We start from the raw sequence: 16814 nt of genomic DNA on the forward strand, positions 1-16814 counted from the left end.
AGGCCCTCCTTTAATTCCAGGCTCTTCACCTGGGGTGACAGGAAGAAAACAGATCATGGAGGCACATGTTGCCACTGACAAGCTGTGAGTGCTCCAATGCATCGCGTTTCTCCATTCTGGCCTCGAATGCATCAGCTATAATGAGGAAGGTTGACGCTGATCTCTGCTTCTTAAAATTATTTCCTGCAATGTCCCAAGGTGGAAAAAACAATGAGGGTTGTACTCACAAGTCTCACATTCATTTTGCACCTGAATACATAACTGACACTTTAGTTCTAAGTAAATGTGTTGTTGTTTTAATTAGCAGTGAGTAATATACTCTGTTCCAAGAAGCTGCTTTATGCTTATCCTGAGAATCTGTGTTTCTTGGTGCTCTTTGTGAAATGCCCCAAATTCCGGGGGACTAATCACAGGACTGAGTGAACCCCGAGATGCCTGTGATTCTCTGATTTGGACCCAAATGCAGTGAAAGTGAGAATGGCTCATGTAATTGAAGTAGCCATGGTGGGAAGGACTCTGGAGAGTGTCCAACCTGTGGTGACACTGTGTCACTCAGGTGTGAGTAACGGCGATGGCTCGTCTACAAGGCATCAAGCAGCCTCACGTCTGCTCTAGGTTTGGACTTGTTTGCTAAGACTTTGAGTAAGCGCTCGCTTTTTATAAGCAAGCAAGAGCCCATTTTTGAGAGGCCACTCCCAAAGAGAAATGGGAAACAGCTTGGATGGCAAATGATTTGTTGACCAGGGCCATGTCCAGTTCTGTGCAGATGAAGGCAGGGATGAACCCGAGAGCGGGGGCTAAATGGCAGCGGCAGACTCGTGACCAGGACAGCTCTCCTAAAGCATGGCCATGCCTATGGATAGCAGCCACCCCTGGAAATCAACCAACAGACATATTTCTGAGGAGGGAGCTGCAAAGAGAAAGGCCCGAGTCTCTCCCCACCTCCAAATTCCCTGAGGGCAAATCCTTTTGCCAGACTAACCCTAACCAGCTCATTACTGTATCCTCTAGGGACTTTTTCTAAGAGAAGAAAAGCACACCTATCATAAAAGGAGCTCTTAATCGTCCTTTCAGGGGCTGAGTTCTAAAATAAACAGTTGCAGTGCCTGACTATAGAAGTCCTGGTTGTGTGAACCGGGCCAAACTCACCTGTAAAATAGACAACATGACCACTTCACAGGGTTCTTGTGAGGATTAAAGCAGGATTTAGCAAACTACAGCCTGAGGGCTCGTGTTGGCTGAGACCTGTTTTTGTCAGTCCACCAGATAAGAATGGTTGTCACATTTTTAAAGGGCTATGAAAAACAAAAACAAAACTGGAAACACAAGAAAGTATATACAAGAGGCTACATGGTAGTCTGCTAAGTGTAAAATATTTACTACCTGGCCCTTTACAGAAAAAGTTTTAAATGAAGAAATATACTTGAAAATAACTGGCATAGGGCCTACTACACAGGGGACACTTGGAAAAAGTGGAATTTCACTCCCAAAAAAGACAGCTTTCTGGGAGTAATTTAGTTATAAGAAAGGGGTAAATGGGGCTCAGCAAATGGGACAAAATTTGTAAGATTTATAGATTATGTAAATATTTCTATTTGGCCTCCCTCCGTGTTGGTCTGCTAGGCTGCCATAACAAATACCACAGACTGGGTGGCTTTAACAATAGAAATTTGTTTCTCACAATTGTGGCAGCTGGGTGTCCAAGATCAAGGTGTCAGGAGGTTTGGTTTCTCCTGAGGTCTCTTTCCTTGGCTTGTAGATGGCTGCCTTCTCGTTGTGTCTTCACCTGGTCTTTCCTCTGTCTGGTGTTCTTCAGTGTGTCCAAATTTCTTCTTCTTATAAGGACATCAGTCAGATTGAATTAGGGCCCACCCTAATGGTGGTCTTATTTTATTTAACTTACCTCTTTAAAGGCCCTATCTCCAAACACAGCCACATTCTGAGGTATTGGGGGTTAGGGCTCCAATATGAATCTTGGAGGAATACAATTCAGTGCATTAATAACCCCTTAAATTAAATATTAATAATTAACAATGCTTATTCGCTTATTTAGAACAAATAATCCTCACACACTAAGAGGTGCCATAGTTGTGTAACAATGGGAAAAGCCAGTCCAATTTTAGGGGACCTTTAAATGGTAGGCATCTGTGTCTCCCATGTGGCAAACATTAACTGCACCTCAAATATCCACATGCTCCCCTACATTTCTCAGCCTCTTGCTCATAGGTAGGACCATAGGACTAGTCTCAGCCCTCGTTGAGCACTCAGGGACCAGTGGAAAACTCTGCAGCTCGCCTTCCCAAAGAGGCTGCATTTTGAGAGGATGGAGCCATGAGCTGGAAGCAGCCTGGATCCCTGAGTCACCACATGGATGATAGCTGCTCTAGAGTCCAAAGCACATAAAAATTTGTGTAAGAAATAAACCTTTATTGGGCAAGTCACAGCAATTTGGGGTTTAATTTGTTATCATAGCAAAGCATAATCTAACACACTGGTTACCAGAAAAGAGGAGAGCACTGATGAAGGAGGCCTGGAAGGCATTCTTGTCTCAGCCCTGCCATAAACTCACTGCCTAACTGTGGACGCGAAGCCTGGCTCTGGACACAGGCTTGTATCCTGCCCTTCTCCAGCTGATTGTGGTAACAAGGCCTAGAGAGAATACATTTTTGTTATTCCTGAGGGTTTACAAAATATCAGCCAGAGACTTTCCTTTCAAAATAGCTTATGGGCCATCTTCTGAGCTGGAAATATATTACATAACTAACTCAAACTCTTAACTCAAAGTCATTTTTTTTTTAACCTGGAAATACACAGCTCCGTAGGATTGTCCTCTCTGCAATGTACCATTGGTTAGTTTGACATCACTTAGCTCTAGTTCAGTGGGTCTCAACCTTCCTAATGCTGTGACCCCTTAATACAGTTCCTCATGTTGTGGTGACCCCTAACCATAAAATTATTTTTGTTGCTACTCTATAACTGTAGTTTTGCTACTGTTATGAATCGTAATGTAAATATCTGATATGCAGGATGTATTTTCATTGTTACAAATTGAACATAATTAAAGCATAGTGATTAATCACAAAACAATATGTAATTATATATTGTGAAATATTTATAATTCATGAAGTGTCGTTTTACCTCTAATACTGCTGCTTTCAACACAGCAGCTGCTTTCTACACAGTAGCTGCTCTCTACACATGTGCGACTGGTCCACATAAGTACATTATGGCACCAACCCTGTCACATACACCTGTATTTGTACGGGGTGTATGTGATGGGGTTGGTGCGATGATGTCATCATGCCGGGTACTCATATGTGGGCATATCTGTATGCATGTGGGCGGACCCGCCTGGAGACGGATAGAGGAGCAGTGTCTCGGTTCCTAAGACCATAGAAAATATGTGTTTTCTGATGGTCTTAGGTGACCCCTGTGAAAGGGTCGTTTGACCCCCAAAGGGGTTGCAACCCAGTTTGAGAACCGCTGCTCTAGTTGATCCCTGAGTTTGTGCCATATCAAGCTACTTTACACTCCAAGAGCTAGTTCCCCCAAAAATCTCCTTATCCACACACCAGCTCAGGTGTGGGTATACCTGTGGAAGGGGATTGCAAAGGCTGAAAGGCTCCCCACCATTCCCCCTCCCCCAGTCCCTTGGTGCCACAGACATCAGGTCCTGGAGATAAGTGTGTATTCTGAAAACAAGTCCACAGAAAAGAAGTATGGAGACTGTATATACATATATATATATATTTTTTTCCCTTCTATTTGTCTTTGGAACCAGATGTCTGAAAAGCTCCCTTGACAAAAAAGCTGCCACAAATAATACACTCATTTACTACTCAGGAAATACACTCCTTTCATTGAAAAGTGATGACATTAAATTGAACCAGCTCCCAGTACTGCTCTGAATTATTATGGTGCCTGTAGCACACAGAGGGTCCTACAAAGAAAACAAATACATAAATGAAGAGGCTTCCAGACACCCTCCCTCCCCCCCAAAAAAAATATCAGTTTTGCATTCTCTCTGAATTTGTCTCACATTACGACATGGCTATATATTTTTAAAAACTGTTTTATGGATTTAATCTAATAAAACCCAATAGACTTTTTATAGCTAGAGTAGATAACAAGGCTATCTAAGTGTTGCTGCTTACTTGGGATGTCTGTTGAGGAGAAAAGAGTCTCTTTAGCTTCAAGAGCTGATAGTAGATGGTGGGAAGAGTGTGATGCTCAGAATCTGAAGCTGCATAATTTGGGGAAGACTTAAAATGCAGAGTTTACCCATATAGGGACCTCAGAGATGCCTGTTGTGATGACAGCTTGACCTGCTATTGACTTTCCCCTCCGTCCATGGCAGCCACACTCTGACTTCTCTGTATTCTTTGAGAGGAGCCTGCCCCAGAGCTAGCTCATTCAGGGGCCATGGAGAGCCTTAAACCATATGGGGCCCTTCTCTCTTCTTCAAAAAAGCTGGGGTTGAACCAGATGATCTCAGGCCCCTTTCTGATCTAAAATGTTCTGATTACGAAAAGAAACATCATCAAAACTAGATACTTATTCTTGCGCCCACCCCACACACTCCACTAAACTTCAGAGCTTCTTGTACGGGCTTTCTACCATGCCACTCTCTGAGCCACACTGCACAGGAGACACAAGGGTTTTGGCAAGATGGTATATATGAAAAGCTTTCTGTGAACAGTTATGAAGTCAGGACTGGGACAATCCAAACAGCCAATGTATGTAGACCCCCCTCCCATTCTACATCATCACCCCTCTTCTCCCTCCCTCCCAAGGTCTAAAACAAGGACAAAACCTAGAGGTAACACTCACAGATGTCATTCTTCATGTGCCATTTTCAGAGTCTTCACAGGAGATCCTGAATCACCACCTCCCCACCCCCCAAAAACGCTGACTCATCTTGAACTGCCATTTGCCACATGTTAGTCACACAGACTTCTATAGATGGACCTGTTACAAGTGAAATGAAGCAGGACTAGTGGAGCAGAAAATGCCCTCAAACACCCCACACGTGATTCCCACTCGCATCCTGTCATTTGCTGGGCCATGAACTTTATGTAGATGATGGTACATCTAATTGCAATGTACTCGATGTTTAAAGATTTACCACAAATAAATGAAGCAGTCGTAGTGAGGGAAAAGTGTATTTCACAGTCATTATAAAAGTACATACATTTAATAATGGTCACATAAATACAGTCCTTACTTATGACCAAATTGTACAATGAAGGTTGACTTTTCCACCTGGACGTCACACGATGACAATTCAATCATTTCCATCAGTAACTACAGGCTGACCGAGAACACAGGGGCTGACTAATGAGAGACAGTCATGGGTCAAAGAGACAACACGCTTTGTACTTACCAAAGGCAGAGTCAAGTTTTCCATATAAATATAATAAAATAATAAACAATTTAACATTTCTTCTTTCATTCGATTTCATAGATTTGTCAGGTGCTCACACAAAAAATACAGTTTACCCCCCCCCTTCCTTACTCCCCCTCACCTTTCACTGGGTTCAGAATAAACCTGAGTTCGTAGTTCAAGTTACCAATGGTAACATGGTCAGTTCTTTGTATGACAGTCTGCAGCTGTTCTTGAAGCATTTGAGGAACGGGAAACATGTCCCAATGAGTCCCAATGAGATAACAGTGACACAGAAACGCTCACGTTCTCGAGGAAAGTAAAATACAAGAAAGAGACATCAAGGGCTACAAGTTCACAAGGCACAGGTACACAGCCGGGGAACCTGCACGGCGGGATGCCTGCAGCTGGAAACCATCTTCCAAGAAGGTTTCTTCACTGATCCCAAACCAAACATTTTCATGTCAAATGGAGAAAGGGTCTCTTTCAGATGCTTCTTTTCTCTTCTCTGATTAAAAAGCTCTTTTCCATGGAACATTCCAGAATCCAGTCTGCAGCCATACAAAGAAATCACACCCACAGCCAGGAGTCTGACTCCCTCCTCAAAAACCCTAGAGCTGGGGCAATCCCATCGTGGGGGAAGCAGCAACTCCAGGTGTTGTCAAGGTCAGCCAAGACTGGGCATTGCAGTGGCTTTGGGGGTCAGCCAAATATCCTCTTTTTCTTTGCTCAGTCAGGGACGTATGGGGCAGAGGGAGGTCACTACTGGTCAATGAGCAAAGATGAAGAAGCACCCTGCACTGTCTGGCATGGGCTGGCTGCCAGTAGAAACGAAAGCAGGTTCTGCAGTTCTCAAGGGCCGTGGCCTATTTCAGTGAGCTGAGAGGACTGGCCCTGGGGTGGCCAAAGTGGTGGTTTCTGTCACACCTGCTCTAGTCAACAGTTGAGGACTCCACGCCATGTTGTCACCTGTCTCCTGAATTAACCGCTCTCCAACATGTGCCAATTATTCTTCTTTTCCCAATTCCGCTCATGACCGAGCGGTTCCCACCAAGTGCCAGGGCCCAAGCCCCACATGGAGTCACCCCCCTGGCAGGCTCCAACTAGACACGGTCAGACAACGCTGGGTTCCACAAAACACGCACATAGGGACGGCATGGACACAGAACCGGAGATGCATCTTTGGTTCGATCCTTGGCAAAAGGTGTGAAAACAGAACGCAGACTCAAAGCCTGTTTGAGGAAGCCTGCTTTCCTCAAAGAAGACACAGTGCTGTTATTTTGAACATGATCCCTGGTAGGCAAGCCCACTCATAGGTCACAGCAAACTAGTTGAGCTCTAAATCACGCTTGTTTTATGGACAGTGTAAAGATAACATGCCTTCCAGGTGCATCCAAATTCAACCTGAACCATTTTCTGTCTTTCTAAATAACCAACTGAAACTATGTTCTACGCCTTCTGGAAGGATCAGGGCTAAGGTGATACAAATGGTACAAACCCAGGGCCTTCAGTCACCATAGGCCACCAGGGTGACCAGCCACAAACACACCACCTGGGTGAGTTTTCATGCCCATGCTCATCCTCTCGTGAAAATATGAGTTTGGTGGAATCACTTCTCTTCTCTCTCATCAGGTTTTAAAAATTATGTTACTTCAATTTAATGACAACACATAAAGAAAAATCATCTTTGGAGGAGACAATCTAACCATTAGCAAGTTTCAACAACAACAAAAAAACTGTCAAAATCTTGCTTCAGGTTTTTACATTGAATATTGGAACATTTCAAAAATAATAAAGGTATTTTCCTAATTAAAAAAAAAATCTTAGTTCAGAAATGAGTGCCCCCTTTGGTCTTTTCCTTTCACTGGGGTCCCCACTGTTTGGATCAGTCTTTGCCAAGCTGTCCCTTTTCACTCAGAGGGGGCAGTATTGGTGGCAGAGGCTGCTGCCTATCTTCCTCTGAGGTTCCTGGGGCCCGGGCTCTAGGTATTCACCTCTACGGGAGGAAGGGGAACCGTGGTCTGGAGGAACTGCTTTGTGACACTGCCATGTGACGATGGCCGATGGCTGAAAAGAGACTGATCCGCTGAGAGGCACACGCAGAGCACACAGTGAAGAAAGATCTGGTACCAGTCTGTAATCTGAGTCGCCCGGAGACCAACGGATGGTGTTCACCCCTGAGGGAGGTGGGTGGAGGGCCAGTGAGTAGGCAGGAGGCACGAAGACATGAACGACACTGGTGCACCCGTAGACAGCCCTCCTAGGGGATTCCAGCATCTCCAGGGGTCCCTACACAAGACTGGGCGGTGCAGGCTTTGGGTCTGTGGATTTCACCTGTTCCACAGGTGGGACACTGCATGGCAGGAAGACACGAGGCCACGAAGGATGCTCTGCAAGAGGCCTTAAAATCTTCCCACCCCAATGGACATGTGGAGCTGTTGCATTGCTTCCCTTAGGAAGACCCACAGTCCGCTGCTGGCCCAGGTTAACACTGGCTTTTGACGCCATCAGCCATGTCAAAGGAGAGGCTCACAGGGGCCAGGGGCTGCAGCGGGGGCATGCTGGCCTCCAGGGGCCTGTCTGCAGAGGGCTGCTGGCTCTGATGCCGCTTCCTCAGCATCTGTCCGATGCCCATCATGGGGAACCTGCCTCGGCTTGTCACACAATTCGGGCTCCCCAGGGGTCGCGTGGTGCCGTTGCCAGGAACCAGAGGTGGGGAACACACGCCCTCCTGTTTTGGGGGGCAGTTCTTGTCTTCATGAGCAAAGGAGACCAGAGTGGGATGCAAAGGAGTCTGGAGAGGTGACGGGCTTCCAGGCAGCAGGACTGGGGAGAGCATCCGCTCACTGGGTTTCCCACGAGCCAAGCCCCCGGGGGAGTTTAGAATCCTATAGTGATGGGACGGGGAGAGCAGTTCCGTCTGGTCGTCGTGGTCGACAGACTCGAAGGAGCGGACCATATCCAGCATCAAGGGGTCTTCCTTGGAGGGGATGCTGGCGCTCCCAGGCCCCTGCTGAGGGAGCTCTGGTTTCTTGACAATTCTGGGGGTCCTGGGAGGTGGGACGGGGATGAACTCCATGGAAGAAGAAGCCACACAATTGGAGTCTGAGGTTTTACGGAAAATATTGCGGCAGCCAAAGGAATCTGCACACAAAAGAAAGCAAAGGAAATCATGAAGGCAGCCACGTAGGCACAGCCCTTCCCCTGCCTGCTCTGACCTCCAGCCTGACTGAGACAGTGTGCTACTTGGGGAGGTCAGGAGGAACCAAGAAGCAAACGGCCTCAGCATCCAGCTCTCCCCGCGGAGACCAGATGGTCTTTCTAGAATGGAGGGGACAGAAGGCTGGTGACAGGAGGTCTCCTGGGTTCCGCTTTGCCTCGTGGCACCAGTTTAACATCTGCTCTCCTTTCCGTTGCTTAAAATTCTGGACACTGCCAAAGAGACTTTGAATAAAAAAGGTGCATGGCTCAAAAGAACGATGACAAAACTGCTGGAAGGACACTGACCAAGCCCAGCTTGCTGAGGACCTATGAGTTCTAGAAGGATTGTCTCTCTCATGACTTTTTAAAAGTTGTGGTAAAAAATACATACCATAAATGTATCATTTTAACCATTTTTTAAGTGTACAGTTCAATACTGTTAAGTACATTCACTATCGTGAAATGGAACTCTTCTTGCAAATCAAAAACTTGGTACTCACTAAACACTAACTCCCCGTTCCGCCTTCCCCAACCCCTGGCAACCACAATTCTACTTTCTCTCTCTGAATTTGACTACGGTAGGCACCTCATATAAGGGGAATCTACAGTATTTGTCCTTTTGTGTCTGGCTTGTTTCACTTGCATAACGTCCTCAAGGTCCACCTGAGTTGTAGCCCGTGCCATAATTCCCTTCCTTTTTTTTTTTTTTTTTTTTTAATTTTTTTGGGGAATTGGGGGGGGGGAACAGTGCTGGGGAATCCCAGGAAGGGGAACAGACAAGTTGCTGTCCTTTTGTTCTTCAGTCTAGTTGTGGAGGACGTCGCTTCACTGGCCCATGTTGGTATTGTGATCATTGCGCTCTTCCCGGCTGAGGCAGATCGGTCACCGGCCCCTGGACGGCCGCTCAGAGCGGCTCTTGGCAGCTCACACCAGCTGCCAGCTGCTCACGCTGGCTGCTGGTCACACACGGTAGCTTACTGCAGCCCACTGCAGCAGGGGCTGCAGCCTACGCCATTGCCAGCAACTCACGGCAGACCAGCTCCAGGTAGAGCTGTTGTTCAGCATCTTAGCTGTAGAGGGCAGCATCACTGGCCCTCATGTGGGATCCGAACCGGGGCACTGCTGCTCAGAGCTGGTGTCCCAAGCCAGCTCTTAACCAACGCACCACTCGGCCGGCCCAATTCCCTTCCTTTTTTAGGCTCCCATATGACTTCTGGCCTGACAGGAGCCTCATCTGAGACTGAACGGGGGTAAAACACTCTTCATCTATACATTTAAGGCAATGAGCCAATCCCCCAAGGTTTCCATCTCGAGTTGGCATAGACTGGAACCCAGGGTTGCAGGCCGTGCCAGAAAAGAAAGGGGAAACCCCCACCCACTGGGAGCTGAGGGAAATCTAGCCAAGTTCCTGTGAAACGAGCTCTGTCTGAGCTTCCTTTTTCTACCATCACATTTCACAGGCCCCCGCCAAGGCCCAGCGGCAGGAACAAGCTGATGCCCCCCGGAAACGATTTTGGGAACATCTGAGGGCACCAGGAATCCTCTTCACCTTCCGTAAATAAATACACAGATGCCAAAGAAAATTTCCTCCTCAGGCCAGCACAGGTGCCTGAGACTCACTCACAGGCAGACAAATAAAATTTCATTTAGGGCTAATGTCTCCAGTGTCCCAGCTGGCGTGGGCGCAGCCCCTCCCCTCCGAGATGGCTGTGTGCTCCCAGCTTGGAGTCCAGCTTTTCCGTCTGCTTCCTTCCCTTCCCACAGGAGTAGATCCTGAGAAGATGCCTCCACAGGTGCCCTACTGATCTCCCCGTCCCCAGGGCACTGACCCGAACACTTCTGCGTCACCCCCAGCAAAAAGGGCGTGGTCACCGCACGACCCCGTGAGTACATCTGCTCCTCTTCCTCGCATCCCTACCAGGAGGTAGGAGGCGACCCGGCTCAGGAAAGAGAGTTCTAGAACCAGGCTGCCCCGCTGGGAATCTGGGCTCTGCCAGTACCATCTCTCTGAACATGTCTCTGTGCCCATTTCCTTGTCTCTAGAAATGAGGGTGAGAATAATCTCACTGGGTTGAGTCAAGAGCTTGCAACCGTGCCTGCCACGCAGCGAGTGCTCAGTGCTAGCCATCACATGGGCCCCAGGGCGCCGGAGCGTGCACGCTCTCACATCCCAGGATAAAGGAAAAACGCAAAGAAGCAAACGACAGTTGGCCCAGGAAAGTACCACAGAATAGACTCCAGCTCTGGGGTGTCAAAGTTACCCCAAAATACACCTAGACTTCCTTGGGGAGACCCATAAGACACCACGGCTGGGAACCCAAATGTACTGCTGGTTACAAAGCCAGAAAGGAGAACCCACTAAGGGGGGATCAGCAGGGCTCCTCCAGGGTCCCTGCCTTTCTGAAACCTAGAGAATGAAACTGAATCCAATGGAATTGTTCTTCTCTGGGTAAGAATCAGGTATGAATCTTCCTGATACTTTCCTGTTCCTCAGGGAAGCACTGGTCGGTCTCGGAGAGCCAAGGCCCTTTCTGACCCTCAGCCTCCTCATATTTAAAATAAAGGGATTGAGCCGGCTGAGTGGCTCAGTTGGTTAAAGAGCTTGCTCAAGAGTGCGAGCTCTGAGCAACAGGGCTGCGGGTTCAATTCCCAGCCCGAGCTAAGCTGCTGCTGAGCTGCCAACAGGTGGCAGGATGGCTCAGCTAAAAAAAAAAAATAAATAAATAAAAATAAATAAATAAAGTAAAATAAAGGGATTGAAGATTGGACTTCACAATCTCCCCCATCCCCCTTCAGTAATAAGAAGCTCTCCTCCACCCCACAGTTTGTTCCAGGACACTCCCCAGCCCCCTGTCCCCTCACAGTGTGAGTTAAGCCTGTGCAGTGCTTCCTTTCAGCACCCCTCAGAGCTCACCCCAGAGCAGGGAGCCTCATGTGTATGAGTTATCTGATGTGCTGGACTCTGAAAGAGGGGGAGAAGCCCACATGTGTATCTCCCTTAATCCCCCTGATAGCTCTGACAGGTAGAATTCCTTTCATAAGTAAGCGAACCAATTAAAATCCTCAGAAGGTAAGGACCTTGTACCACAAGGACTCGCAGAGCTGGGGTTTGAGCACCCTCGCTCGAACCCGGGGCCCAGGCTCTATCGATCCCACCTCAGGACCTCTCATGCTCCATTTTCCTGGTGAAGGCCCCCACACCCCACTCTCTGCCCCTGCAGCCTGAAAGCTGTCCAAGTCCATAATGCCATGTACTCTGATCTCTACTCCTATACCCCAGTTTCTACTCCTGTAACACCTTATGCCCTGAATTCTGCTCCCACAATGCCATGCACCTTGATATCTGCTTCCACAGTACAACACACCCCAATTACTGCTCCTGCACCCCAATTTCTATTCCTCTACCCCAATCTCTACTCCTGCAATACTTTATATCCTCATCTGTTTCCACAATACTATGCACCCCATCTCTACTCCCACAATATTGTGCACCCCATCTCTGCACCCACATACCATGCACCCCATCTCTACTCCCACAATACTGTACACCCCATCTCTGCACCCACATACCATGCACCCCATCTCTGCTCCCACAATACTGTACACCCCATCTCTGCATCCACATACCATGCACCCCATCTCTGCTCCCACAATACTGTGCACCCCATCTCTGCTCTCACATATCCTGCCTGCACAGGTGGGCAACACCACGCTGTCTGGACCTTGAATGCTTCCGGATTAATTGAGGTGCATTAACTCCGCTTTCCCGCGGGCACAGGGATAGTGTCTGTCCCAGGGGCCCACACAGCCGCCCGTGAGGGGCACACAGCAGCCACGCAGCTCAACACGAGTGGCCTGGAAAGTGACCCGAGCTGACCCACCTTTGTCGGGGAAGCCGGACTTGGGGGCCTTCCGGTCCCTCAGCAGGGCCTTGGTGTTCTGAATCTGCGTGATGAGGGAGGCAGAGGGCTGTTTGTGCGAGGGCAGGTTCTTGTCCAACTTCTTGGAAAATGGCCGATGAAGAAAATCCCCTCTTTTTTCTTGTTCTTTGGGCTTTTTATCCTTCAAATCAGAAGCCAACATATGTATTCAAAAGCACAGAAAATATACAATGAGATTCCTCTTTGGAGAGTTATCCAGTTAGGTTTGAGAAACCCCAGCTTGTCACAACTCGGTGCTCTTAAGGCCCAGCGGATACTCCAGGGAGACCACTTCCCTCTCCCTGGGCCACAAGCAGGCTTCCGTCATCCCCAGCTTCCTGCGCTACGCTGTTTCGAGGTGTTCCAGCAAAGGCAATGTCATCCCTAAAGGTCAATTGTTCTAGAACAGGGGTCAGCAAACTTTTGAGATGGAAGAGCCGCCAGGGGTCAGCAAACTGCAGCTCGCGAGCCACATGCGACTCTTTGGGTACGTACATGTGGCTCTGAAGTAAAACTGAAAATGAAAATAAAACTATCATAGTTTCACTTATAAAATTTTTAAAGGCTATTATTCACATAATGGTGATTATGTAAAAATACATTTTATGGCTCTGAAATAATTTTTAAATTGTGAGGGTCAGGATTGGCTCTTCCAGGGGTCGGCAAATTTTTGAGATGGAATGTACCCAAAGAGCTGCATGTGGCTTGCGAGCTGGTTTGCCGACCCCTGTTCTAGAACATTCTGAACAAACTAAGGCAAAGCAGATGAGGACTTCTGGAAATCTGCTCTTATTTAAAGTAGAGTCCTAGGATTCTGACCACAGTAGTTTTGCAAAGGCAACTTTGCAAAGAAAATGTAGCCACTTCATCTTAACCGTCAGTTCTTTTGCATTCAGTCAAGCCAAGGCACCTAGACAAGAAACCCAGGGGGCCCTGAGCCATCCTGGCTGGGTTTCTGACTCTTTTCCACCCTCTGGTCATGCGAGCACTTACTTATATACTTAAATACAATACAATTTAGCCATTTTGTGCTGTAATCTTGCCTTTGCTCAACTCAATTATAATCTCTCGGACAGGAGTGAATTTGACTATCATATCTCCAAGCCCACAGCCTTAGGCATAAAGCCAGGTACATAGAGAAGGTTTAATAAATAGCTATTGAAATGTTAAAGAAAAAAAAAAAGCCAGTGAAAATTGAGAGGAATTAAAACGAGCTAAGTTCCAGCCTCTGGGAAGGATGATGCCACTAAGAAGTTATTTTTTTCTGGCCTTAAAGACTGCGTTTGATGTTTCCTGTTAAACAGAGGCAACTGAATCCCCGACCTCACCCCGAGTGAGGGGGAAGAAAATACAACAGATTTCCACATTTTTGCCTTAAACTTTAAGAGCATTTGCAATTCAAGGGAGCTCATCTATTTTTCAGTGATGTTGCTGCAAAGCTTCTCAAGGAAACATCTCCGTGCACTGGTATGGCCTTTTCCCATGAGGCTTTTCAAAGCCTTCACGGACTGAGGATCATGGTGTCTAGTTTTTGAGTGGGAAAGAGGGGCAGGGAAGAAACGGGAAGTGGCGATGCTGAGCTGAGCCTTGATTGTCACCGTGAGGGGTCTAAGCCTTGGCTGAAGTGTCCCCAGTGCAGGGGTGAAGCAGGAAGAAATGAGAGGCGAAGCTTCCACCAACTCCACCCGCGTCCGGGCAGCCACCTCCAGCCTCCAGGACACTCAGAGTGCCAGACCCTACAGGAAAAGCATGACCCATACCGACGAGGCAAATTCTGTCATCCCCTCTTACAGACAAGGGAACAGCTGGAGTGGCTAAATAATTCACCCAGGAGCGGGAGAACTACTCGGATATTCACAGCCCTGAAATTCAGAGTGCTTAATCCTTGACTCCACACTGCCCTCTGGGAGCCTGGGGTAGAGGCAGGCAATTTCAGTGGCAGACAGAAAGGCCGGACACCGCGCTGCCTGGGGGGCAGAGACCACACGACAGTCCTAGGGCTCGAGGTGGGTGTCCGAGATGCTACAGAGACCTCGTGTCCAGGTCATCACACAGGATGCTACGAAGGAAAAGGGGCCCACCTGCTCCAGGTCGCCTTGGTCAGGGACAATCACAATCCTCCACCTTTCCGTCTCCCTGAGTCTGCAAATGCCAATAGGCTCCCTTCTCGAAGGCAAAAGAAAATGAGCTTTCATGCTCCCCCCTCTCCCGCAAGCATCAAAGGGGCTGTTACAGGCCTGTCCTGAGAAGTCTGGCAGAATTTCCTCCCTTTGCTGCTTTTTCTATCTGTCTTTATTTTTATGAGAAAAGTCAACAGGTCTACCTGTTAACACCTTAAACAGGAATAAAGAAATCAAATGCACTTTTGTGATACGTTGTAAAACAGCATTTAGAAGAAGAGACAAAATTGCAGTTCCCTCCTTTTCAGGACTGCTTTTTTGGGACGGCTGCTTGGTTGGCGTCTTCACGGGTTCGCCTCAGCTCCTTGCCAAATCTTTCTGGGTTCTCAAAAGCTAAAGGATTAAGATGGAAAATTTCTGGGGAGCCAGTATCGCCACCCCGATGGAGTTCATTGGCAGCAAATGGGGTACAAGGCATGAGTTTCTGTAGAAAGAGACCAAGGCTAACTCTAGAATTCTGTCTTACAACTGACAAGGATATTTGGCAACAAGCAGAAAGCCCATTGTGGGGGCCAAAGAAAGTGAAATGGACTGAGGACTGAAAATTGGGGGAACCCCTGCTCTGACCACCCTGTTGAACTTAACCCCAGGATCCTGCACCTGGTTGTTTCCTCCAAAGCCCCCCTGAACCCCCTACTCCAGCCTAAAATAATGGGTGATTTCATAGTGACCAGTTTCTCTGAGGATGCCAGGAACTGACCACCTAACCGCTCCCTGCCAGGGACACACCACTGGGATAACCCACGTGGTAGGGTCCACGGCCCACAGCAAACGTGTTTGTTCACAACCAGCCAATCTTAGTGACCTCCAAGTACAGGTTATCAAATGCAGTGGGTCATCTAATTACACCTTTTCATTTGCACGGCCTAGTTTCTCCAAAAGAGAGTCCCTAGGGAGCGGGAAACGAAATTGCCTTCCGTAACAGAAACAGATCTTCAGAGGGGCTACTTATGCTCCCCCTTCGACATGCACCCACTCCGTGCTTCCTCCCTGCCCCAGCAGGCCTGCTGCTGCCCGTGGGGTCACTCCTCAGGTGCTCCCCACCCCAGCAGGCCTGAGGGCAGGCGATGGATTTGAAGCTGTCAGTTCAAAAGGTCCACGCACAGTCTGGAACTCCCCAAGGCAGACCAAGAAGGGGCCACACAAGGCCTCAGATGCAAGTGCCACACAAAACAGCTTCTCATTTTCTTTAAACCACCCACTGCCTATGTGCACGGACATGGACAAAACTGAATGCTTTGAAAATGTGGCCCCAGAAAGGGTTACCCACCAAGACTCTTAATGTCATGGACTGTTTGATGGCAAAGAGGAAGAAACAGGGAGTGAGGATCTACTGGGCTTCTGGAGGGAGACATCTGCAGGTGGGTCAGCCAGCGGGAGGAGGAAGGCGGTCCTCGGCCCCCGTGATCTGATTTCAGGGTGCTGGTCCCCAGGCTCTTCCCTGTGACTCTAGCCTCTGTGTTCCACAGAGCTGCACCCCTGCCCCTTCCTTCCTGGTTTTCGTCCTGTGCGAGTAGCAGCGTGACTTTCAGCAAGTCACTTTCCTCTGAGAGGGGCAGTGTAACCAAAGGGGGGGGGGGGTCCTTCCAGCTGTTGGAGCATAGAAATGAACCTCACATCTCACCTGCTCCGTCAACTTAACAAGGACAGGTATGGCCACACCTCCTCATCTCTCAGGCTGCAGGAAGAGCTACTGCCCAGGAAACGCGCCCTGCCCGCCATTAGGTGAAATATGACCCCAGGGAGTGAGGCCAGCAGCAGAGGACCCCAGGGGCTCCGGATGAGCTGAAGCTGTTTTCTTAGAGTAACTACCAAGTCCAGCTCAGCATGGCTTTCCTGGAGCCTGGTGTCCCCTTAATGATGAATTAACCTCCCTTGGCTGTTTGGGATATCACAACCGAGGTGGACTGTGAGCGCCTGGGATGGACCAGGCTCCCAGGTGTTATCTGATGGTTGATTTTGGTTCCTTGCTGCCCATCACATAAGGGAAACCTGCCAAGGCCTGATTTTGCATCATTGAATGAGTTGAGGAAAAGAGGGCTTGGTTCATACATTTAGGCCACTGAACCAGAAAGCCCTGGGCTGTCAGAAACCCCATCTCTCATATAGGTAGAAACATGAATGCACAGC

The 16814-nt window shown here is 48.3% G+C and overlaps 1 protein-coding gene across 1 annotated transcript in view; it reads right to left on the reverse strand.

The window, feature by feature from the left end:
* Nucleotides 1-5146: 5146 nt before the first annotated feature.
* The window catches only part of HUNK (hormonally up-regulated Neu-associated kinase), a 127463-nt gene continuing 115795 nt past the window's right edge, over nt 5147-16814 (reverse strand). Inside the window, exons 9-10 of the mRNA XM_019662810.1 lie at nt 12466-12664; nt 5147-8527 (exon numbers count right to left, since the gene is read on the reverse strand). Of these exons, the coding sequence (XP_019518355.1) occupies nt 7869-8527; nt 12466-12664 (858 nt within the window). The 3' untranslated portion in view covers nt 5147-7868. The remainder of the gene's footprint in view (nt 8528-12465; nt 12665-16814) is intronic.

Source organism: Hipposideros armiger, unplaced genomic scaffold (genome assembly GCF_001890085.2).
Source record: "Hipposideros armiger isolate ML-2016 unplaced genomic scaffold, ASM189008v1 scaffold_381, whole genome shotgun sequence".
NCBI lineage: Eukaryota > Metazoa > Chordata > Mammalia > Chiroptera > Hipposideridae > Hipposideros > Hipposideros armiger.